Below are 26,021 nucleotides of genomic sequence, written 5' to 3'. Positions count from 1 at the left end.
TCTCTAAGTAGTAAGAATCAGAGGATTTAAGAATAACCATGTGAGTATCTGTCTAATACATTTCATTGTGCATTAGGTTTTATCAGTGAATGAAAATACGCTATCTGCCCTCATTGAGCATCTAGTCTAGTAGGGGAAACAAGTAACAAGTGAACAAAACAAAAACACATATAATCAAACTGTGAAATGCTATGAAAAAAAACTAAGTGGTCTGTATGGCTAAGAGGTACTGAACAAATAAAACAGATTGGAGAGACAGGCAGAGGCCAGCTCAACTAGGCCCCTATAGGCTACAGGGAGGAGTTTGGATTTTACTCTAAATGCATCGGGAAATTTTTGAAATGTGTTAAATAGGGGAATGACAGGATCTGATTTATATTTTTAAATGACCCTTCTGCCTACTGTGTGGAAAACGGATGGGGTAGAGGGAGAAATAGAAGCAGAGAAAGAAGAGCCTGTGTTATAGTACTCAAGGTCAAGCCTTTCTTCACAGAAGAGAAAATGTGGGTGTAAGCCAATAAAATGACTTGCCCTAGAATCCAAAGTTTATCAAAGGTAGAGATGAGATTTGGATACAACCTAAGTACTCCAAAAAAGATTCTAGGAACTCTTCCAAGTCAAAATGGTGAGGTTATTAAAAAACAAATTTAGATAAACTAAAAATAAATAATTTGGTGACATTGGGAAATCAACAAAATGGGTGACCATTATCCTTCATAACAAATACTCTGATAAACTGGAATAGGGATATCAAATATAAGTAATTGTGGTTTCAGTTAATGAGCTAGATTAACTATAACACTTAAAAGAGACTTTATTTCAAGCAATAAAGATAACCTCACCCAAGATACCACCTGAACAGTTTATAATAATAATAATAATAGCTGCAGTAACACTGAAATGATCTTAGAAATCTTTGCTTAGATTTTCACATTAATTGACAAGGGTCAACATTAGCAAGAATTTGATATGTAGCATGAAGTCTGACAGACCATTTTCCTCATTAAAGCAAATATTTTAGCATCTTTTTACTAACATCTAAATTACCCTTATCAAGGAAAGGTTTGATAATGATCTTTCATTAGTATTGGCTAATCATTCTATGTGAAAAAAATGAGGCTAAAATTAGTGACTAACCCAGTATTATATAAAGTCAATTAATGACACACGTTGGCCTAAAGCACAAATGATGGTTTTTACATTTTATTGCATGTCTTCTCACATTGGCAGATTAAGTGAAAGATGGTCAGTTACTAGCTCTGGGTCTTGCATTTCAAGTGACAAGTGAATTGCACCCAGAGAAGAATATCCAAGGCAATGAAAGATTCAAAAACCACATCATCTAGAGGAGGATCAGGGACACTAGAGACATTTAAGCTGAAGAAGAAAACACTAATGGAGCCACATGACCAACTGACCTATTTACCTCTATTTCCTCTATATTATTCCAAAAGAAAGAACCAGGACCCATAGAAAGTAAGAAAAGATATAAATTTCAGATCAGCAAAACAATTTTCTAACAATGAGTTCTGTCTACCAAAGGGATCATTGCTCTTATTAGGCTGTGAGCTACCCAACATCAGAATTACTAATTAGTAATAAAAAAACCACTGGCCCACAGTCACAGGGATGTCCAAGCTCATCTCAATTCTGAGCTGAGCGACATCATGTTGGTAGCTTGAAATGGGTCATAGAAGTATTTATATCACAGAAATCAGCTGATGCTACAAATCAGGGCTTGATTTATTGTTTTGTTAATGGTCTAGACTTAAGAAAATAATGGGGAAGATGTTAATAATGCTGAGGATACTTAAAAGTATGCCATTTCTGTAGCTGTTACATTGTAAATAGTACAAAAATTAAGGAAATATTTTTCCAGTATTTGAAAACTATTAACTGCTTCACGAAAGTTGCTCAAATAATTGATGAATGAGTGAACTACCAACATGCATTTCTATTGTTTTACTTTCATCTGACTCATTAATGAAAAAAAAAAAAAAATACCAACCAACATTCATGTCAGAACTACATCTTTATTCAATTGTTAACTGCAACCATAGGTTGGCTACAGATATAAGAGCTGAGCAAAAGTCAGCAAAGGCATTCTGTGAGAGTCCATTCGCTCTACAGAATTTACAATAAAGAGCACCATATATTTATTTTTAAATTATGACATCCTTTATATCAGTCAGATTTATAACAAACGTGTGAATGTGTATATATACACTTTTTTCAGAAAACTAGTTATTGAACATTTACCAATACACTGCTAGTCAGATGATCATTGTTCACCAAATAGTACCCCATATGACAGTATCCTTTTATTCAAAAGAAAAAGAAAAGTTTTTCTGAACTCACTGTTCATTTGTATAATCACTTATCAACAGTTCTCAATCCAGTTTACAACATCTCTCCACATCAGACATCCCTAGACTTACTCAGTGATGAGAAGGAAAGTATTCAGAAAGGGCCATTTGTTACATGTAATTCAATGAAATGAATTCCTTTAAGTTTAATAACTTTAAATCAATTCTATTAACATAATTTATCATACTTCAATCTGAATTCTATTTAAAAACATATATACATAGCTTTAATCATGAGATCATAATGGAAGCACTGCTCATTTCGCTAAGAGTTAATTAACCATAAAGTCATAGTTTTAAAAATACTTGAGAATCAGAGTTTTATGAATTAACTTTATTTTTGGTTATAATACAAAAACATTTCCTCTGCTACTTAATATTTAATTTTAAACCATCCTTTTTCAATTAAAAAAATGCATTTGTTATTTCTGTGTGTATTTCTATACTGACTCTAGGCTTAAATAGTTAAATAGTAATACATCAAATTTTCTCAGGTACATTCAAATAAGACTGAAAAATATAGCTGTCAAGGCTAATTGATTCATCTCACTCCCTCTCATCAATAAGAAAATAATCAACGTGCAGCCAGGAGTCACATTTTATTAAAGTCTCTATTCCCAGTACCTGCAAGTATGACAAACACAAAGTACGCACATAATAAAGGTGTGTTAAGTAAACAAGGTAATGAACCTGCTTTATGATGACTCTGTGGACCTCAGGGAGAGAAAAACGGTAAGGGCTGAACAACAGATCACTATACAAAGTGATTGTTACTTATTGAAAAACAGTATTTTTAAGCTTGGACCCAACTTGAAGCCCGTCAACAGTTTAAGAAAAAAAAAAAAGAGGAAAAGAAGATTTAATCACTCCCAGAAAATGAACTGGAACTCTTACAAGAAACAGGTATTGATGATACATTAAAATAAGATGCTAAGCATTTTCAAATAAGAGGCTATATAGCATACTGATTAAAAGCTCAGGTGTTAGGGGCACCTGGGTGGCTCAGTCGTTAAGCGTCTGCCTTCTGCTCAGGTCACGGTCCCAGGGTCCTGGGATCGAGCCCCACATCGGGCTCCCTGCTCAGCGGGAAGCCTGCTTCTCCCTCTCCCACTCCCCCTGCTTGTGTTCCCTCTCTCTCTATGTCTCTGTCAAATAAATAAATAAAATCTTAAAAAAAAAAAAAAAGCTCAGGTGTTAAAGAATTCAGCTCCTAGTTCCCCCATCTACTTGCAGGTGTGACTCTGGTGCCTCAATTTCTTCATATGTAGAACATGGAAAATAATGCTGAGGTCACAGGAATTTATAGAAATTAAATAAGCCAATATACATATAAAACTTCAAAAAGGGGCTAGTACAGGTTAAGTGTACTCAAGGACGAGTAACAACTGCTCCTGCAATTATTATTAGTTGCCCCATAACACAGTTTGGGCAACACTAAACTAAAAAATCCAAAGACAGTAAGAATCTTGGGCGAGATATGTAATTTCTCTTGTCCTTACTTTTTTTTTTTACATCTATAAAGTTAAGTGGTTGGAGTACAGCAGCAGCTTTCAAACTTTTGACCATGACACAAAATAATAAATTCATTTGAGATCATGAGCTACTATATACTAATATATAATTACATGATTAAGTTTTTATATATATTCATATAACTAAATATTTTTTTTCTCAAAATAACAGTGTCCTTACTATCACTAAAGCATTCTGAATTTTCTAGTCTGTTCTCCTTTTTTTTTTTAAGCTGGTTGCAGTACACAAAACTAATTTTCAAAACATAACACTGGGGACCACAATATCTCTGAGGAGCCTTCCAATACAAGGTACTCATTTTCAAATTAGCATTCAAAGGCTGTGGATATCTGTCAGTTTCACCTAAACTCCCTCAAACCCTATCACAGCCTTCAGTAAATTTTAAGGACACTAGTATTCTAATGGGCATTTCAGTGCTTACAATAATAATAACTGAACCAAGTACACTTTTCAAATTCTAATAAACTTTGCATGAGTTTGTTTTTCTAAATTGTAGTCCCTTTTGTGTCCAGAGTGACTCAGAAAACATCTTTGATCTTCAAACAACTGTAGGGTTTTGTTTTTTTTTTTAAATAAAGGGCTTACTTTCCAGTGACATTTGAGTAAACTTACATGTCAATGAAAGAATAAGATTTAGAAAATTATTTGGAACTTTTTAAGAGACAATTTGCAATCTCCAGAAAAATCTGACATTCAACAAATGCTGCCTCATTGCTTTGTTCTTTGCTTACGAATCACATTTAAAAATCAACATTTATTTAATTGTTCTGGGACTCCTTTCAAATCCAATCCATATTTTTAATCTAGTTTGGTAGGGATAACTACATAATATGAAAAAATCCTAAAATAAAGAGGAAAAAGATCTGTGACTTCACAAATTCCATTCCAAGCCCCATTCCTTACTCTCTGACCTTGGGTTAGGTACTTCAGCTCTCTACCTCAGTTTCTTCATTTATAAGATGACTACCTACTTCATGGGATTGTTTCCTGAATTACTGTCTAATCACTCTGAATGGTGCCTAGCAGGGAAGCATCCAATAAACCATGACCAAGATTATTCTCTTGTGTTATGTGAAATTAAGGTAAAGACTAAAAGTTCCCCACCCAGTTCTAAAAGTTTACCTAAAAGCTACTAGCAGAGTGAGGGTTGAACTTCAGCCCCTACTTTATGCTCTAAAATGCAAACCAAGGTTAGCTGACAAAAATGAAGAACAAGGGAGGAAACAAAGATGACACATAAGACAGAGATTTTTAAGTATCCATTCAGGTGGTTTTTGATAATGGCAGAAAACCAGTTCAATTTCACCAGCAGGAATGATTAATTCATTCATTAATTAGTGCCCCCTCACGAATCCCAACAAGTATCAGAGACGGAATCACTGTTTTATGGTATAATAGCTCTGACAAATTACAAAAACAAGTAGAATCTATCTTTGAATCTATCTCATGAATAGAAATACTCAAAAAACACCAGTTTTATTCTACCACAGATTAAATATGCACAAGGCTTGGGAAGGTGGTCTGTGCAGAGTCCTGATCTACTGACTGAAATTATACATGGTAAAAATATTCAAACACAGCATCTAATTTTGAAGGATAACAACTTGCTATTAGTGATAAATTATATTTTCATTATAAATATCATGGCATCAACATGAGGACATATCCTGAACCCCTAGCTAGGAAAATTTAAAACTTCTTGGTGGCAATTCAATAATCATCATCATTCATGTATGATCTCACAATGGAAATGGAAAATGCTATCACTAAAAATCTAATTTTGTCTTTTCCCTAAAATTAAGGCTAAAAGATGGGTTGGATCACCCTGGCCTGCTCCCTCCTCTGTAACATTATCTAAAGTCCATTTTAAGGGCAGGACAGAATTTCCACCTAGTACTATGTTCATTCACCCATCAATTTCCCAGATAAAGTAAATGTACACAGTGAACCCCAACCAAGGAAAATTCTCTAATTAAGAGAAAAAAATCCACATCCTTCTAATAAGTCTTTCCCCTACAACAGTTTTCATTTATTGCTCATTTTAATATAGAATAGTTGTTAAAATATATTTTAAGTTTTAAAACTTTATTTTGAATATTTCTTCCAAGATCCATTTTACTAAAGATCTGTGTGTATGTTTTTTTAAATATACTTCTGAGGTTATTAGCATTGCAGAATGGCCTTCAAAATGCAAAGACTGTTTAGGTTTTATAATCAGACTGTTTTTTAATCTCTTCCATGTCAAAACCGGGGTACCCTGAAAAGCCAAAAAATATATATATAATATGCACCAAAAGTCATGGGCTTCAAGGGAATGAGTTACAAAGAGAGTCTTGCCTTATCATCTCTTCCTCTTGCTCTATAATCCTTGTCTCTACTTGTAGAGGGTTTTTCACCCTTGGATATAGGATGTGCTCGGCCTACAGGTCCCCGGCCTCCTATTCCTGGCATTTCTTTCCTCAGAGGTCTTACTTCTCGATTGGGACGCCTTATCTGAGGTGGAGCTCTGACAAGAAAAAATTAAAATGAAAATTAATCAAAGGCAAAAATATTTCAAACTACTTTAGTCAATAAAACTATTAAATCAAGAAGCCCCAAATCTCAGTTGTTCCCCTTTTGCCAATTCACGGCTATAACTATTAGGTCAGTTTCTAAAAGTGTTTTTCTTAAGGAAAAAAAAAAGTGCTTTTCTGTAAAACATACCAGTTGACACAATTTTTAAACACAAATAAATATGTATAACAGCAACTATTTTGTCAAAAATAACTAATCACCAATAGAGGGCAATACAGACTATTTCCATCTAATAATAGTGTAATGGAAAGCCAATTACTTTATTCATTACTGTCCTAAGCCAAAACTAAGTAACTTAAAAAAAAAAAAACCAAAGCATATGAAACTAATATAATATTGTCAATTACACTTCAATTTTTACAAAAGCATTAAAAGCTGAAAGGAGAGGATTCAAAATATGTCTATCTGCATAGTTGATTAATTTATTGACAATCAAAATGATTTCCTCTGCTTCCTTACTGGAAAATCCAACATTTCAGTCATCATATTAGTAGGCTAAACAATGAAATCTTTTTATATACAAATTAATTTATGTGTGAAAATGTTATTCATGTTCTGACAGTGTCAAAAGTAATCACAGGAACATTCAAATTACATAGGCTCCCACATGTGAATTAAGAACTTCGATAACTATGTATGGTGAAGGATGTTAGCTAAACAAGTATATAACTTGGAATCCAGCAAAACAGGAAAATAAGATGAAAAGCCAGGAAGAATGCAAACTCGAGGCAACAAAGGTGAAAGACTGTTGACATATTGCAGGTCTAATAGAGCATCATCAGACTGTTGGAATTAGACCACTACATGAAACTGCTAAGGATAAGTGAAGCTGGTGAAAACTGGATGTCTGTCTATTAGGTTATAACATGCTGACATCGGAATCCTTGGAGTTCAGTCCAGCTAAACAAGTATTTGACCACCTATTAGGAGGTATATGGCCACTAGTTTGCTAGGCTCTGGGAGGAGACAAAGATGAATAAGCAATCTTGTGAAAGAAATCACAGAAAAGGAAATCACAGAAAATAGTGTATAGTACAATGGCTACAAGGCATTTTCAAATATAAAGATATTATTGTGGTATTAGTTCTAGTGCATGATTAGTCTCTTAAGTATCTGCCAATAAAATAAACATGTGATGAGACTGATTAAAAAAAACAAAACTAAAAATGTTACATGCTCTATTCCTACTATTTCATTGCAACCACTATTTTTTGACTGAACTTTTGTTCTATTTTGATGGAGTGGAAAGTAGTAGAGCAGAACTTTACTTTTATTTTTATACATTTGTGCATGCATAAATGTCTTTCCTGAATCAGACCCACGGGTAAGGCCAAAGACAATAAAATGAGAGCAACAATCTCCTCCACAGAGAACACGCGTCAAGTTTGCCCTTCTGTTAGCAGCTGCACCGGCTATTCAAATAGTCCGTCATTGTGGGTCTGCTTTTTAGACGCACAGCCGGCCTGAAGCTTTTTGCTCCCCAACAGCAAGCCTGTCCCTTCCAGCTGCATGCCAGGCTGCTCATCAGCTGCTGGGTTTGCCCCGCTAGGCCTCACTGCTTAGGGCTGAATGGTAGAAATCCTGAAACACTTCTGCCTTCTCAGCTTGTGCTTTCCCCACTTTGGCTTGCTATTTAACAGTCGCTTTGGAGTCCTGTGTAGTCCATTTTGCACACGCATTCGGCTCAGGAAAGCTGTGCTGGGAGAAGAATTATTTCAAAGCTCTTACACAGGCTGCATTCCAAGTGCTTGCGGCTGCTGACCTTGTCCTGCCACTCAATATTCTGATAGGCTCATAAATGGTCTGAATGAAACCACTCGGGAAGCCAGATGTGCCTGGTGGCAAGTCACATATCTCCCAGAAAGTGTGCCTGTGTCTGTGAGTCTTCAGTTCCATCTCACTGCAGGTTGACATTACATTTGTAACAGACTCTGTCAGCTTCCCAAAGGACATCCTTGATTCTGCTCTGTACTTCGTCCATTAGCACGTCACTGCACAATGTCATGCTTCAATTTAAGGACTCAGTGACAGCTTCCAAGCTGGGTAAAAAATAAGTCTCAAGGCTTCTTTTACTGGCCTCTTTTGAAAGAGAGACGTCAGTAGGGTTACAAAGCATCATCAACCTCTGCCCTGATCGTCAAAGAGAAGACGACACTGTACTAGCTCCCAGTATTCCAAATGTAGAGAACTGCTGGTAGATGTGCAGACCAAAGACTGGGTGGTCTACACTATGCTCAGTTCTCCTCTGTTCCCCTCTAGGAATGGGAAGAAATAGGCCTTTTTCTATCATATGCAAATAAGCCTAATCTCCTCCAAAATCCAGGATTTCTTCTTTCTAAGCCATATTAACTATCAATATTATATGTAAATGTTCTTATCAGCACTGCTTGTAATAGCAAACACCTGAAAACAACCCAATGTCCAGTATCAGAACAGATACATAAATTATTATATATTCACATAATGGATACAATATACATGTGAACATGAATTATAACTACATGCAACAACAATAGATGAATCTCAGGATCCTTATGTTGAGTGAAAAAGTAAGTTCAAAGGACACATACAGTAGGCAACATAGGATACCGTTTGGGGACACAAATATATGTACTAAAAGTAAAGGGAAGCAAGGGAACAATAAATCCCAAGTTCAGGACAGTGTCTTACTCTGAAAGGGGAGGAGGACAGAATGCAGAGGATCTCATAGGGGGTGTTCAAAGGTAATAGTACAGTTCTTTATCTTAAACTCCTTGGTGGGTACATAGAAGCTACTGTATTGTGACTCCTTATACCTTACATAAATTTTAATTATTCACATTATCTACTCAGTAGTTAATAAAACTTTAAATGTGATTGTACTACAACAACACTAAGTAAAAGATCTGAGCACCCAAAAAGTGAAATTATAGAGTTGCTACAAAGTTTTTGGCATGTTCCAGAAATACACATGTCCTAGTGACATGGGCTCAGAGTTCACATCCTTAGTTGACCTACTAGATTACTGCCTGGCAAATCTCCATAAAACATCAGGCAACAGAGAGAAAACTGTCTTATGTCTGTATTATAGCACCACTCTTCTGTGGTTCCAGAACTCAAAGGGAAAAAGACCTCTTTCAAAGAGGTCCTTCATTCCACACCATATTAAGAAACAGGGTCTAAGATACTAACACAATTTTCTCCAATTGTTATACAGGCTCCTTCTTAAGATTCCTAACTATTGAGCTCTATTTCTTCTAGCATTCTGCTTAATGATTATTCTAATTTTTTTGTTCATACATTGTTAGAATTCTGGTATAAGAATAAGTAATTTAGAACAAGTCCTAGATATGCCCAAGAACATAAGCCAGATTGCTTAAAGTTAACTTCTGGAAAAGAAAGCAAAATAATCTTATTTTGCTATTATATTAATCTATAACCTATAACTCCAGAAATAAACAATGAAACATCTCTTTCCCTATCTAATAAAAAGATAAGAAACATAAGTTCCAATTAGTTCATAATGATACTTTTGCTATAAGAACTTGGAGTCAATATATGAGACTTCTGAGTCCAAGAGAAATTGTTTGTTAAGAAATCAGGAGGCAAAAAACAAAGCTTAAACAGAAATGAGAGGACCTATGATTTGAAATCAAACATTAAAGATTAAGAATTTTAATGTCCATCTCATCAAATACATGACTGCTATTTTTTCAAATCAGTAAAGTTATTATTTACCTAATAAGTATAGGAACTGTGCTGGATGTTATATTGACATAAAAACACTGCAGGGGCACCTGGGTGGCTCAGTCGTTAAGCGTCTGCCTTCCACTCAGGTCATGATCCCAGGGTCCTGGGATCGAGCCCCACATCAGGCTCCCTGCTGAGCAGGGAGCCTGCTTCTCCCTCTCCCACTCCCCCTGCTTGTGTTCCTGCTCTCGCTGTCTCTCTCTCTGTCAAATAAATAAATAAAATCTAAAAAAAAAAACAAAAAACAAAAAAAAACACTGCAAACACTATTCCTAACTTCACAGAAAAACAGCATGGTGATCTGAAGTCAGCATTAGACTTAGAATCCGAAAACCTGGGTGGCTTTTTACTCCCAGGTCCACCAATTACTGATTATATAAGCCTATCACTTAACATCTATAAGCCTCACGTTCTCCCTCTGTCGGTGGAGATGATAATACTTCATAAAATTTGTAAATCTATTTTTCATTGATATAACATATGTTCAGTAAAATGTACATATATTACACAACTCAATAAATTTTAATACCATATAACAACCTGTAGATGAAGACATAGAACATTCCCCGCTATCCCAGAAAGCTTTTTCAGGGTTCCTCTTAGCCAATGTCAGCCGGTAAGGTCAGCACTATTCTGACCTTATTATCATGGATTAGTATTGCCTATCTCAGTTTCAGAAAAATGGAATCCTACAGTACATACTTTGTACTTGGTTTCTTTCTTTCAACATTACCTGTGAAATTCATCCATGCTCCTCCAAGTAGCATGAGTTTATCTTTCTTCAATGTTGTGTAGTATTCTATTGTATAAATATAATTACAATTTCTCTATTCTACTGTTCATGAGCACTTGAGCTGTTTTCCATTTGAGGGTATTATTAAAGCTTCTATGAATATGGGGATTATGTTCATGGTAAACATAAGCATTCATTTCTTTGGAGTATGTACCCAGGAATAGAATTGCTGGATCATAGGGTATATATATAACATTAGCTTTAGTAAATAGAGCCAAACAATTTTCCAAAGTGGTGATGCCATTCTACACTCGCATCCACAATGTATGAAAGTACCAGTTGCTCCATCCTAGCCATTCTGGTGGGGTGTAATGGTATCTCATTGTGGTTTTACTTTGCCTTTCCTGAATGACTATGGATGTTGGGCACCTTTTCAACAATACACTTATTGGCCACGTAAACATGGTCTTTTGCAGAGTAACTTATTCCAGTCCTTAGTACACTTTTTTTTTTCAATCAGCTGTCTGACTTTTTCTTATTGACTGTCATTCTTTATATATTCTAGATACAAGTCCTTTGTCAGATATATATTTATTGCAAATATCCTCTCCTAGTATATGGCTTGCCTTTTCACTCTCTTAATGGTGTATCCCCTCATGAAAAGAAGTTCATAGTTTTAGAATTCTGATTTATCAGTCTTTTGTCTTTAATACTTTAGTGTCCAGTTTAATAAATCTTTGCTACCCCAAGATCATGATAACATCCTTCCATGTTTTCTTCTGGAAGTGTATTCTTACTACCTTTTACATTTTAAGTAATGATCTATTTCAAGTTAATTTTTCTATATAGTATAAGTTAGGAGGGGTCAAGATTCCCCCCCCATAAACATTCAATTAACCCAGAAGCATTTAGTGACAAGACCCACCTTTCCCTACTGAATTGCGGTGACATCTTCTTCATAAATCAAGTGACTTCACAAAAGTTAACCTTTAATGATAAGTTCTAGTTCCAAAAAAGAACTTTAGAAATTTTAGTTGTTTGCTATCAGATTAAAAACAAATATTTTATGATGATATATTCAGGAGTCTGTTCAAAATATTAATTTTTTCAATAAATATCTGAAATCTTAATGAATACAAGACATATGCTACACAATATGAAAAGCCACATTAAATCTTCCCTATTACCTAACAAACAAATCAATCAAATCAAGAAACACATTGAATACTATAGGTCATGCTGACAGGAGCTGTTTTGTATCCGCGAGGGTAATTTTTGTACTCTTCAGAAGCTCACTTTGATATTTAAAATATTCAACTTATTCAAGTTAAAAAATGCAAAAATTCAGTTATTCCTTAAAGCTTATAGATCCAGCTTATAAATCTTTTCCCACATACAAAAGTGGCAGATTTTAGAAGTCATTTTTAAGATGCTTTTACATAATGTTTGGTCCCATTTCATACCTGGTTAATTAAATGCCACCAAAATTTTTTACCTACATTTATAAATGTAATATATTTTATTTCCTTCTTAGTTCCTCAACTGTCTTACTCAATAAAGCATAATAATTTACATATAAATATTTTTATAAGCCTAGTAAATTAGACTTATAAATAATATAAGCTTAAACTTCTCCTAATGTTCCCCAAAAGTACTTAACATAAATTATGTAAAAAAAAAAAAAAACACAGATCTCCATTATTCCCTAATACATTTTAAGTTGGAATTGCATGCTTATCATCCTCACTAGCCATAACAAATATGCACATATCCCTTAACAGAAAAATATTATTACTGCAGCTTTGATTCTCTTAGACATTTCTATTCTTAATTCTAAATCTTCCTGGAGTTGAAAGATGCTTAGCCACTACAGAAGACAATTATCATCCAAGTTAACCAAGGTAACATTTAACCAGAAATTTCAGCTGATATGAGATCTGGAGCTATAGACATTCTCACACCAAATATTATACAATCCTATTTAATATCATGGGGGTTGCCTTCTTAACATTTTGATATTATCCACAACCTGACAGCTGGAATAGTAACAAAATTTTTGTCAGCAATTTTGATGGGACACACTAAATCCTTATTTAAAGCTGCTACGCCAGTCATTCTATCACTTCAAAGGTGGGGGGAGAGGGGATGATAACATTACTAATTCATTAGTCTAATGGTAGAATTCCACCACTCTCAGGAAGGTTAATTACTTGATTGTAACTTGCTCTTCTTTATCTAAAGATAGACAAGCCTTGTGTTTTCCATGTAACTCTAAAGACTTTTAAACTTGAAAACCTTAAAATATTCCATTTTCTGCCTAACTCTAAAGACCTTAAAACTAAAATGGACAATGGCATTCTTACAGGGTATAAGGGCTACACAACTTCTACAAATATTAAAATAATACCAGTTGAACTTTAGATATCTCATGTTCTTTGTCTAGCGTATAATCAAGTTCTAAGATTATTCTTATTCTGAAAACGCACAGACACAAAAAAACAAATGAGACAGGCCCTGCATCCAAAAAGCTTAAAATTTAGCTAAAAACACATCCATATTTTAAGAATTATACTGAACATCCCTTTCTGTCCACACATAAATCCTACAACTAAAGCCTTGCTGAGGAGTTCCTCACTAAACTAGAAACAAGAGTCCTCAAAGCCAACAAACTGTAGGATAAGACCTTCAAGAACTTATGATAATAGAAATATTTTTAGAAATGTAGGAATTCTGGATAAAATGTAACAAATACCCTTCTATATACATAAGTGAGTTTACCAGAGGGTAAGAGAAATATCTAATGGCCAAAAAATAAAAGAAAGCTGATGGCATGGCAGTCCTTTAGGGTTTCCAGGCCTCACACACCTAAGGGTGTGAGATTCAATGACCACACAAGAAGACCGGAGACAGGGCCTTAGGCCCACACCAATCAGAGAAGTTGAAACTGAGACTAACACATAAATACAGCCAGCCCCGTCAAGGGACTGCATCCTCAGTGAAAGGGCGGAATCGAAAACATGTGGAAGAAACGAGTACATCTGTTTATGTGGGCCTATGTTCCATTATTTGTGGGGTGAGGCCAATGTCTTCCCTGGAAATGGTAACCAAGGTCCTGCTGTAATGTGATCTGAGGTTCAGTTTTATACTACCTGAGGCAAAGAAACTTACTGAAAAGGGGTCCTGGGCAGGTGACATCCCAAGGCACCTGGCTGAAGCAAACACAGACCCTCTCGGGAGTGACGTCCCTCTAACAAGACCTTAGAATGACTAAAACTTTGAAGAGACATTATTAACTTTACCACAAACAAGAGCCATCAGAAGTTAAAAAAAAACAAAAAAAAAAGATAAAACTCCCAAAAACTTCTGATAATAGATCAGTTATAGAATATAAAATGAATGTTTAAGGTGGTTTTTAAAAGCATGAAGAATTTGAAACAAAAGAAACACAAGTCTTAAGTAGTATAAATAAAAATAAATTCACACTTAGATAAGTCATCACAAAACTGTTTAATACCAAAGACAAAAACAAAATCAGGAAAACAATGGGAGAGAAAAGATATCTATCTACAGTTAGACTGATGATATAAGCCAGAAGACAAAAATAATACTATTACTAATGTCATCTTCAAAACATAGAGAAAAAATAACTGCCAATCTGGTGTTCTATACTAAAACTATCATTTCAAAGTGACAGGAAAATAATGATACTTTGAGACAAAAATTGAGGGTTTACCACTAAGAGAGACGTATGTAAGAACTACTAAAGGATATACTTCAGCAAAGAAGAAATAGAATCTAGAAAGAGTGAAATGCAAGAAATGGTGAACAAAACAATTAGTAAACACATGAATAAATCTAAATAAGTATTTTATTCACTCACTCATTCAACAAATATTTATTGAATGCCTACACTGTGCTGAGCACTATTCTTGGTGTTGAGGGTACAGCAGTAAAAAAGTCAAAGGCTCTGACCTTACCAAGCTTCCAACGTAGTAAGGATGATAAACAATAAACACAGACTATAATATTAGGCAGCAGTAAGTACTATGAAGAAAAATAAAGCAGAGTAAGGGGACAGAGTGATGACAAGTGAGGGAGTAAATTATTTTTTAATTTTCTGAGTACAGTTGACACATAACATCACATTAGTTTCATGGGTACAACACAGTGATTCAACATCTCTACACATTATGCTGTGCTCACAAGTGTAGCTTCCACCTGTCACCATACAAAGCTATTACAATACCACTGACTATATTCCCTATGCTTTACATTTCATCTTCATGACTTATTCACTCTTATAAATGGAAGCCTGTACCTCCAACTCCCCTTTCCCCATTTTGCCCATCCCCCTAAGGGGACAAGTATTATAAATAAGGTGGTTAGGGTAAGATTTTCTAGGTGACATTTGAACAAAGACCTAAATAAGGTGAGGACATTAGTCACCTAAATACCTAGCGGGGTTGGGTTGAGGACTAGGGGAATGGGTGATGAAAACTACAAATATTTTTTGAGCACATCCTATGTGCCTGGCTATTCTTCACACTTTACTTGTATTCAATCATACAGTTCTCAAAATAAACCCACGAGGTAACTGTAGCATTGATCCCCAGTTTACAGAGGAGGAAAATGAGGGAAAGACTGAATGGCTTGTCCTCACAGACACTAAGTGACAAAGTTAGGATGAACCCTCAAAGTCTGGCTAATTATCAAGCTCCTGCCAAAGGAAACAGCCTTCCTAGAACCTGAGCTCCTGGAGGGCAGGAATCTTCCTCCTATTTTTTGCATCCATAGTGCCTAGTACAAAGGGGGTGCTGGGTATGTTGAGCTGAATTGAATATATAAAGAGCAGAGGGATGGGACTAGCAAAAAAGAGCGATAAGAGAAAGAGAAGAGGCAACAATCCAAAAAGAAAAAGAGGAAGAAAAAAGGAATACTGTAATGTCACAGAAGCCCTAAGAAGAAAGTTCCAAGGAAGAAAGATGGTAAACATGATCAAATGTTACAAAAGTTAAATACAGTAAGTCTTGAGAATAGGCATTCCATTATTAAATTAGGAAGCAATCTTCAAGAATTCAGTCCCAATACCACAATGATGGAGATCCAAGATTTCTAGTTATTCTGGAAAGCACGGCCGTGAAAGGTGATACGGGTACAGTACACATGACAGCAGTTTGCCAAAGGAGCAAGAGAGGGACTGCCAGTAGCTCAAGTGCAGCAAGGCAAAGATTTTTTCCCAAATTTAAAAGTAATGTGTTAGATTTCATTCTGACTTACCACTATCTTGTTCCCATTCTTTAGTTTATCTCTAATGAATTAAAATTTCTATATTTCAGTTGTCTTTTCTGTAACATAAAAAAGCGGCAGAAATACCAAGTTTTTAGGCACTTATTGTAATAAATATCTAGAATTCCAAAATGAAGGTTTCAAATGAGTAACTGAGTTCTACAAAATAAGACAAATGCTCCCTAGAGAAAACTTAAAAATAAAAGAAACAAAATAATATAAAATAGCCAAATAAAATGACTTCCCACTCTTAGGATACTTTTGATCAGAATTTAGACCCTGGGAAAACATCTGTTCCCTCTGTCCTCACTCTCAAATGATCTTGCTTGCTTTCTTCCCTCATTGAAATAACCAGAAGAGAACTTCCAGAAATGCCCACCTCTGTATCTGCCCACTTCTCTACATCCATACTCTATTAAACTACCGGCCTTCCCTCCAGTTACTCACAATCAGCTGCACTTGCAGCATGCTCACCAGCCTACAAACAGCCTGCCGGTCCTCTCTTCTCTAAAACAACAAATCTTGGGCGCCTGGGTGGCTCAGTCGTTAAGCGTCTGCCTTTGGCTCAGGTCATAATCCCAGGGTCCTGGGATCGAGCCCCACATCGGGTTCCCTGGTCTGTGGGAAGCCTGCTTCTCCCTCTCCCACTCCCCCCTGCTTGTGTTCCTGCTCTCGCTATCTCTCGCTCTGTCAAATAAATAAATAAATAAAATCTTTAAATAAATAAATAAAATAAAACAACAAATCTTGACTCTGTCTTCCCCACCTACCACTCAATTTCTCTGCTCCCCTTGTCAGCAAGACTCAAAGTATTACATATACTCATTGTTTTCAACTCCTCTCTTCCCATTCTCTGAACCCACTCCATTTTTCAGTACCATTCCATGAAAACTATTCATCACAGTCACCAATGATCTCCATGTTGCTAAATCCAATACAATTTTCAAATCCTTATCTTACTTTACCTACATGCAGAATTAGATAAAGTTGCTTAATAGAATCATGAAACCTTAATTTCTTCTAAAAAAAATAGAGATGATAGTAATAGTATCTATTTTAGAGGGTGGTTGTGAGAATTAAGAAATAAAGCATGTAAAAAGTTTGTTAGCACAGTACCTGATTCACAATTAGGAACTCAATAAATGTCAGTTACTGTGGTTAATCAACACTGCTAGCTGCATTCTACCCACAATCTAAAAATAAAGCCACTCCATCCTCCAGAGACAGAATTTTAGAAGAGACTAGGACTCTAGAATGTTTTTTAAAAATGAGTATAATCTCAACCTGCCAATCATATTAGACAAATAACCTATTCCACCATATAAAGAATGACATTAAAATTTCCTTCTTAAAATTCCTTACTTGCTGATGATTCCTAAATAACTAACACTAACCCTAATCTTTCTGAAGTTCTGATTCTCATTTCCAGTTCCTATTAAACAGCTTGATCTAGAAATTTAATCATCTGCTCCAATTTTTCTCTCAGTTCTCTATATTTCATTAATCACCAAATCCTATCCTTCTACCTCACTAATGGCTCTCACACTCATTTTACAAGACCATATGCTTCAGAGGGCAAGGACTGTGTCTGTTTCTGAATCCCACCATATCCCCAGCATAGTACTGGGATATATGACACCGTACTTGGCATATAATAGGTGCCAGCACCCTAGCTCAAGCTTTCCAGGATGCCTGCATTATTTTCTCTTACTGGTTTCTGGAGGCCAAGGTCTGTAGGGGTGTCTATTATCTTTACACTTTTCACAAGGCCAAAGATCATGCTTAGCATATGATGAATGTTCATAAAATATATGTTGGATATATCAATGATACAGTGTTTTTCTTCCTAAGACTTCAAAACAATTTTACAAAACAATCTCATTATAATATACATTTTACAGGGGGAACAATGAGGCAAGGAGAAGGGAACTTAACTTGGAGGACTACTCAATTAGTAGTGGAACTGTTAAAAACAAAAACACACACAGAAAACTTGCTCTCCTGACTCTTAATCCCAGGAAAATAACAGCAAGAGCCTGGATGAAATGTCTATAAGGATGAGATGTTAGTCTACTCTCTATCAGTACTTGACATTGGCCTTGCTTGATCTTTTTCCACTGCAAATTGGGACTTAAAATACTAGCAGTAACTTAATCTATTTTGGTACCCAAAGAAACAAAGCAACAATTTTAATACCAAATCAATAAGAATTTCCTCTTTGCTGAAATCCTACAGAATAGCATAAATTGAATAAAAAACAATCTTACTGTTTCTATGTACAGAGAAACACATTATGCCATTTTCCTTGGTTCCAGATAAAAAAATGGAGGGCCTGTTAAGAGTTCTATTTTACCTATACAGAATAAGCCAAATGATTAATATCAGGCTTGTGGATCCTATTCTCACTGCCATCTGTCCCAAAAGCTGTAACTTAAAAAGACTTAACACATTTATTTTTTAAGTTGAATAAAGAATAGTTTATTAAACATATGCTATATCAAATATTGCTCCAATGCACAAAATCTGTTCCATTGCTTCGGATGTCACCAGGAGAGACCATTTTGAAAGGGTCTCTTTAAAGAGAATTCACTTGGGCACCTGGGTGGCTCAGTCAGTTAAGCATCTGCCTCAGCCAAGGTCATGATCCCAGGGTCTTGGGATCAAATACCACATGGGGCTTCCTGCTCAGCGGGGAGTCTGCTTCTTCCTCTCCCTCTGCCCCTCCCCATCGTTCGTTCTCTCTCTCTCTCTCTCTCTCAAATAAATTAATAAAATTTTAAAAATAAAGAGAATGCACTTAATAAACTTACATGGAAAATATTATAAGTAATTTAATTAATACAAAATACCCTTTAACTTAGGACACTAAGAATGATCTGGAGGCTCCCTCTTTCTGGAGTTTAGTTCTAATATTGCCACTATCTCCTGTCATAAGACATTTGTAGCTCAATTTCCTCACATTTAAGACAGTGAATCTAATTCATTTTCAAAGATTGTTTTGATTTATCCAAGCGGCTGCTGGTGATTTAAAACAGGATCCTCATTAAACTCAGCAGAGGCATGACACATAAGGTATACCTTGAAACAATGTGGCAAACCATGCTGGAGACCACAGTCAACAAATTACCTTGGTGTGCACAAACAGGGATAGAGAAGTTTTGTGTTAAAAGTCCATTAAGTGAAAAGGACAGACCCACAAGCAGGGTTACCAAATTAGTAGCTAATGCTGAATACATCAGATGCATCCCAGAAACATTTTACACAAAACAAAGTAAATTATTATTTTCCTACTGATTCACACTGTAATTTCAGCAAAAGAAATTTCATCAAAAGAAAAAAAATTTAACTATATTTAAAATATCAATACTTATTTCATTAAGTATTTTCAGCTTTATTCTCTTACAACCTCTAATAAAAATTTAATCAAGTAGATAATAGATCTATGTATGTATAGGATATATGGATGTACATTAAAACCCATAGATATCACTGAATATGTGTAGGACAGTAATGCAGTAAAGTGGACATAAATAAGTTGAGAAGATCTGGGTTCAAATCCTGGTTCTGCTACTTACTTGTTCAGATGACTTTGGAAAAATAACAAACTCTATAAGCTTCAATTTCCTCAGCTGCAAATGGAGTTCATAATAATAAGTTAACAGTAGTAATACGGGCAAACAATAATAGTAGCTATTTCATGGGATCCTTGGAGGTTTAAATAAGATAATGCTTATAAAACATATAGTAAGTGACCAATAATTAGTTGTCATCCCTCCCCGAAAATGATCACCAACTTCACAAGACCTGGACATTTAAAAAACCATTATCTTCTCTGCCAGAGTTATTCAAAATGTTTCAGAAAACAAAGGATTTATGCAGAATGAGCAGGGAGGAAAGTTATCATTTTTTAATTGTTATTCTCTTATTACTTATCTGAAAAAAAATGGTAGTACTTTATTCCAGAGCTGACCATTCATTTTAATTATTCATTACATGTCAGTTACTGTCTTACACATTAAACTCTTAGTTAATTCCATGAGGTAGAGATTCCCATTTTACATAACGAAACTAACATTTGGAGAGATTAAATAACTCACTCAAGGTCCAGAAGCAAGTAAGTGGCAAGAATAGAATTCAAACTTGGGTCTCATGGACTTAAGAGTCTTCCCATTGAACTAAGAATATCTAAGGAATACGTCCACTAATCACTATCTCTAGGTGAAAATTTCATTACGTTTTATGTGACCTGTAGAAGAAACAAAATTGTAAAAGAAAAAATATATCCTATGACTCTAACCTCCCAAAACTTTCAACACTAAACTTACAATCTTAGTACTTACTTATTTTATCAGCCTATGAATACTCAAGGTTTTATACAGAATTCCTTCATTAGTAGAACCTTGTGAAGTTTTTAGGTGTTTTTCCATGGTTGCTGATGATACACGTGGGAATGGGAATCTTCATCCCCCCCCCCCCAAACAATATACAGTCTTGGATTTGCTTTTTATTCTGATCCATACAGTGGATACTATATCCATTGTATATAGTATAGAGAAAAAAATTCTATATACAATGTCTACATACAGGGAAAATTTCTTTTAATTTAGTATGGAGAAAGGAGGTTCATAGAAATACATTCTGGTCCATTCATCTGTCGCCTTCATTAAGAGTTAGGATTAAAACACAAGCTTAAAAATAAATAAGATCTGTGTTATGAGCAGCTAAGGGAGGACAAATAAAAGGAAATAATGGCATAACGTTTCTCTAATAAGGAGAAGTTTTCAGGTAAGTGTTCATCAATGGGCAAATGCCAGCCACACTTTTTTATTCAGTTTGAGCCACAAATATTAGAACTAGTATCTGTGGCCACTGCTTTTTGAAATACATCATGGTACTCTAGCAATTATTTCCTATATTGTAAATTATTCCCAGGACAAAATGACTTCACTGGCAAATTCTACCAAACATTTAAAGAAGAGTTAACACAAATCCTTCCCAACTCTTTCAAAAAAATCAAAAAGAGAGGACACTTCTAAACTCATTTTACAAGGCCAGCATTATCTTGATATCAAAGCCAGATACGAATACTATAAGAAAACTATAGACTGATATCCCTAAGGAATACAAAAATTCTTTTTTTTTTTAAGATTTTATTTGTTTATTTGAGAGAGAGAGAGAGAGAGCAGATGAGTGGGGGAGGAGGGGCATGACGGGCAGAGAGAGAGACGGAGAAGCAGGCTCCCTGCTGAGCAGGGAGCCTGACTGAGCCACCCAGGTGCCCCAGGAATAAAAAAGTTCTTAATAAAGTATTAGCAAAATATTCCCATTGAATATGAATTCAACAATACATTAAAAGGATTATACACCAAGACCAAATGGGATTTATCCCCGGGACATCAGGTTGGTTCAACATACAGAAATCAACACATTAACAATAAAAAATAAAAATCATATGAACATCTCAATAGATGCAAAAAAAAAAAAAAAAGCATTTGACAAAATACAACAGACTTTTGTGATTAAAAAAAAAAAAACCTCCACAAGGACCATACCTCAACATAATAAAGGCCACAAACAATTAAGCTCACAACTAACATCATACTTAAAAGTGAAAATGGAAAGCTTCTGCTCTAGTATCAGGAATAAGACAAGGCTGCCCACTCTCATCATTCCTACTCAACATAGTGCTGGAAGTCCTAGTTAGCACAATTAGGCAAGACAAAAAAATAAAAGGCATCCAAATCAGAAATTAAGAAGCAAAAGTTGTCATTATTTGCAGATGATATGATCTTATACAGAAAAAGCCCTAGAGACTCAACCAAAATTCTCTTAAAACTAAAACAAATTCAGTAAAGTTGCAGGATACAAAATCAACATACAGAAGTCAGTTGTGTTTCTATACACTAACAAGGAAACATCTGAAAAGAAAGACAACAATCCCATTCACAATAGCATCAAAAACAATAAAATACTTAGGAATACCATTTAACCAAAGAAGTGAAAGATCTGTACATTGAAAACTACAAAACTTTAAAGAGAGAAATTGAAGAATACACAAACAAATGGAAAGATATCCCATGTTCATGGATTGGAAGATTAATATTGATAAAATGTCTATACTACCCAAAGCCATCTACACATTCAACACAACAATCCCTATCAAAATTCCAATGGCATTCTTCACAGAAATAGAAAAAAAAAAACAACTCTAAAATTTATATGGAACCCCAGAAGACCCCAAATAGCCAAAACAATCATAAGAACAAAGCCAGAGGCATCACACTTCCTGATTTCAAACTATACTACAAAGCTTTAGTAATTAAAACAATATAGTACTAACATAAATACACACATGGAAACCAATGGAACAGAACAGAGAATGCAGAAATAAACCCTTGTATTTATGGTCAACTAATATTTGACAAGAGAGCCAAGAATACTCGATGGGGAAAGAATAGTCTCTTCAACAAACAGTGTTGAGAAAATTGGATAACTACAAGCAGAAAAATAAAATTGGACCCCTATCTTACACCAGTCACAAAAATGAACTTGAACTGAATTTAAAAGACTTAAACATAAGACTTGATATCATAAAACTCCTAGAAGAAAAACATGGAAAGAAACTCCTTGACATTGGTCTTGGCAATGACATTATGGATATGACATCAAAAGCACAAGCAACAAAAGCAAAAATCAAGTGAGTCTACAGCAAAAGAAACAATCAAAAAATGAAAAGGCAACCTTTTGAACGGGAAAAAATATTTGCAAAACATGTATCGGATAAGGGGGTTAATATCTAAAATATATAAAGAACCCCTACAACTCAACAACAACAACAACAAAATCCAATTAAAAAATGGGCAGAGGAACCAAACAGATATTTTTCCAAAGGAGACATCCGAAATGGCCCACAGGTACAACATTACTAATTATCAAGAAAACTCAAATCAAAACCACTATGAGACATCATCTCACACCTGTTGGAATGGCTATAATCAAGAAGACAAGAGGAAAGTGTTGGCAAGAATGTGGAAAAAAGAGAACACTTGTTCACTGTTAGTGGGAATGTAAATTGGTTCAGCCACTATGGAAAACAGTATGGAGGTTCACCAAAAAATTAAAAATAGGGGCACCTGGGTGGCTCAGTCATTAAGCGTCTGTCTTTGGCTCAGGTCATGATTCCAGGGTCCTGGGATCAAGCCCTGCATCAGGCTCCCTGCTCAGCAGGAAGCCTGCTTCTCCCTCTCCTTGTCCCACTCCCCCTCTCTGTCAAATAAATAAATAAATGATCTTAAAAAAAAAAATTAAAATAGAACTAGCAAATGATCCATCAATTCCACTGCTGGGTTTATATCCAAAGGAAATGAAAACATGATATGGAAGAGATACATGCACTCCCATGCTCACTGCAGCATTATGCACAATAGCCAAAATATGAAAACAATGTAAATGTCTATCAACAGATGAATAAAGAGGTGAAACATAACATACAGTGTCTATCAACAGATGAATGAAGATACATATATATGTATATGTAATGGAATATTATTCAGTCATGGAAAAGAAAGAAATCCTGCCATCTTCAAAAACATGGATGGACCTTGAGGGCATTATGCTAAGTGAGATAAGTCAGAGAACGACAAATACTATAGGATCTCTCTTATATGTAGAATCTAAAAAAATCAAAATTGTAACAACAGAGAATTAAGTACCAGGGGCTCAGGAGAATTGGGAAGATGTTTAAGGGTACAAAGTTGCAATTAGTAGATAAGTAAGTCCTGGAAATCTAATACACAGCATAGAGATAATATATAACAAGACTATATTATAACTTTCAAAGGGCTAGGAGACTAGATCTTAACTGTTCCCACCAGAAAAAAAAAAAAAAAAAAAAAAGATAATTACATGACATGATGGAGGTGTTAACTAATGCTACCATGGTAATCAAATTGCCATAAATACATATATATATATATATATATATTCAATCAATACAAATATACACCTTAACTTACATAATGTTATATGTCAACTGTATCTAAATAAAGTTATTGTCAGCTTTAAGCTGTAAACTAGAAATATACTTCTGAATTAATGACTTTCAGAAAAAAAACTAAGGTATTTTATCACACATATATACACAAAATTTTCAAGTTCTGATAAATCAAAATGCCATTATTTCTTTTTCTCAGTATTTACTTTGGAACTTCCATGGTAACAACCCTATGACTCCTGAAACGTTGCATTTCGAGAAGATAATGGTAACCTTAAAGTAAAACACCTGAAAGTGGTTACATCTGTGAAAAGGGCTGTACTGTTGTAGACCTTAGAAAGGAATCATCATCTAGTGTTTTTATAATGGGAATCATAAAATTATCTGTAACTCAGTGGAAAAAACCCTGAAGGAATAAATTAACCACTTTTCACAGTTCTTTAAATGCTTTTAGAAAACTTCAAGAGATCAACAAGTTAAACACATGATCATAGCTATTGACCAAAGGGAAATTTATTTTCTATGATGCAACACTCGGGCCACAATACCACTTCACAAATCAAGGAGACTGAAAGCCAGAAAGCCCTAAACTCGGATCCTGACCTAGACTAACTTACAGGTCAGGGTCTCTCAGGCCTCAGTTTTCTCACTGTGAAATTAATGGAATTATTCATTCAATGTTGGTTGAATGCCTACTATGTGCCAAACACTGTGTTAGCAATAAAAGTTTGTTATTTGTTTTGAGCAAATAAAAACATGGCCCTTGCCCTAGCAAAGCTTCTAGTTTTGTGAAGAGACAAAGAAATGCAACATAGTAACTGCTATGAACAAACTGTTGTGTTTGAGCAAACTGAGAAAGCCTGCAGAGAGAAAAAACACAGTTGAGCTGAGACTGGAACAATGAATATGAGTTGCTCAGATGGGGATCATGGGAATGCCCTGAAGAAAGAAGAGACTGAGCAAAAACAGAAAGGAAAGAAGAGCAAGAGACAGGTTTAATATAGATGATGCACAGGCTGCACATCAGGGAGAGAAACTTAGAGCCTGATAGGCCGCACTAGGAAATCTCACCTTTAACTTTTAAGGAGTAATAAGGTTCATTCTACACTATGACTCTGGAAACTGGCTGTAGGCCCGACCAGATGAATCCAATTTGTCCACCATTTCATCTAAAGTTGTTAGAATCTTTTAAAGCCATCCAAGTTTTGATGCTGACAGAAAATCTAAAAGACCTCACATAACTGATAAATTTTAGGACTAGCAGATTTCTATTGTTATGATTTATAGTAGTAAAACATTCTAAAAGATACACGACGAATGATTTACTTCTATTCTGTATCAAAAATGAACTCTGTAAACCTATCGGTGTGACAATTGTAAACAAGTATTAAATTTGCACACCCCACAAAATATTTTTTCATTCTTCATTTAAATAAAGCTCCATTCTCTTCACTCTGAGTATCAAAATTAACTATAAAAGTACCTGAAGAGAATATAAAATCCCATTTACCTGTGTTCTGCAGGTACAGGGGGCGGCCAAACAGCAGGATCTCTAAATGGTTCATCTTGACAAGACACAGGGAAATCTGGGGGCTTGTCAATTTTAAAACTTTCCAAAGTGCTGACAATACTTTTAACTTGTTCATATTCTTCCAATAATTCCTGCCGAACCTTAAAAGAAAATAACCTTTATGCTAGAAACTGTTTAAAGTTTATATGAATGGCAAGTAATAAATTGCTATAGAACGCAAGTTTTCTCGGGGCGCCTGGGTGGTGCCATCGGTTGAGTGTCCCACTCCTGGTTCCA

At 35.1% G+C, this 26,021-nt stretch overlaps 1 protein-coding gene across 5 annotated transcripts in view; it reads right to left on the bottom strand.

Annotated features, from left to right (window-relative positions):
* The window catches only part of KATNAL1 (katanin catalytic subunit A1 like 1), a 79,021-nt gene that overhangs the window by 30,281 nt on the left and 22,719 nt on the right, over positions 1-26,021 (bottom strand). For all 5 annotated transcript variants that reach the window (XM_032403259.1, XM_032403257.1, XM_032403256.1 and 2 more), the window contains exons 3-4: positions 25,725-25,885; positions 6,237-6,405 (exon numbers count right to left, since the gene is read on the bottom strand). In XM_032403259.1, the coding sequence (XP_032259150.1) occupies positions 6,237-6,405; positions 25,725-25,885 (330 nt within the window). The remainder of the gene's footprint in view (positions 1-6,236; positions 6,406-25,724; positions 25,886-26,021) is intronic.

The sequence above is a fragment of the Phoca vitulina genome, unplaced genomic scaffold (genome assembly GCF_004348235.1).
Source record: "Phoca vitulina isolate PV1807 unplaced genomic scaffold, GSC_HSeal_1.0 scaffold5, whole genome shotgun sequence".
NCBI lineage: Eukaryota > Metazoa > Chordata > Mammalia > Carnivora > Phocidae > Phoca > Phoca vitulina.
This window is presented reverse-complemented; position numbering and strand designations above follow the sequence as displayed.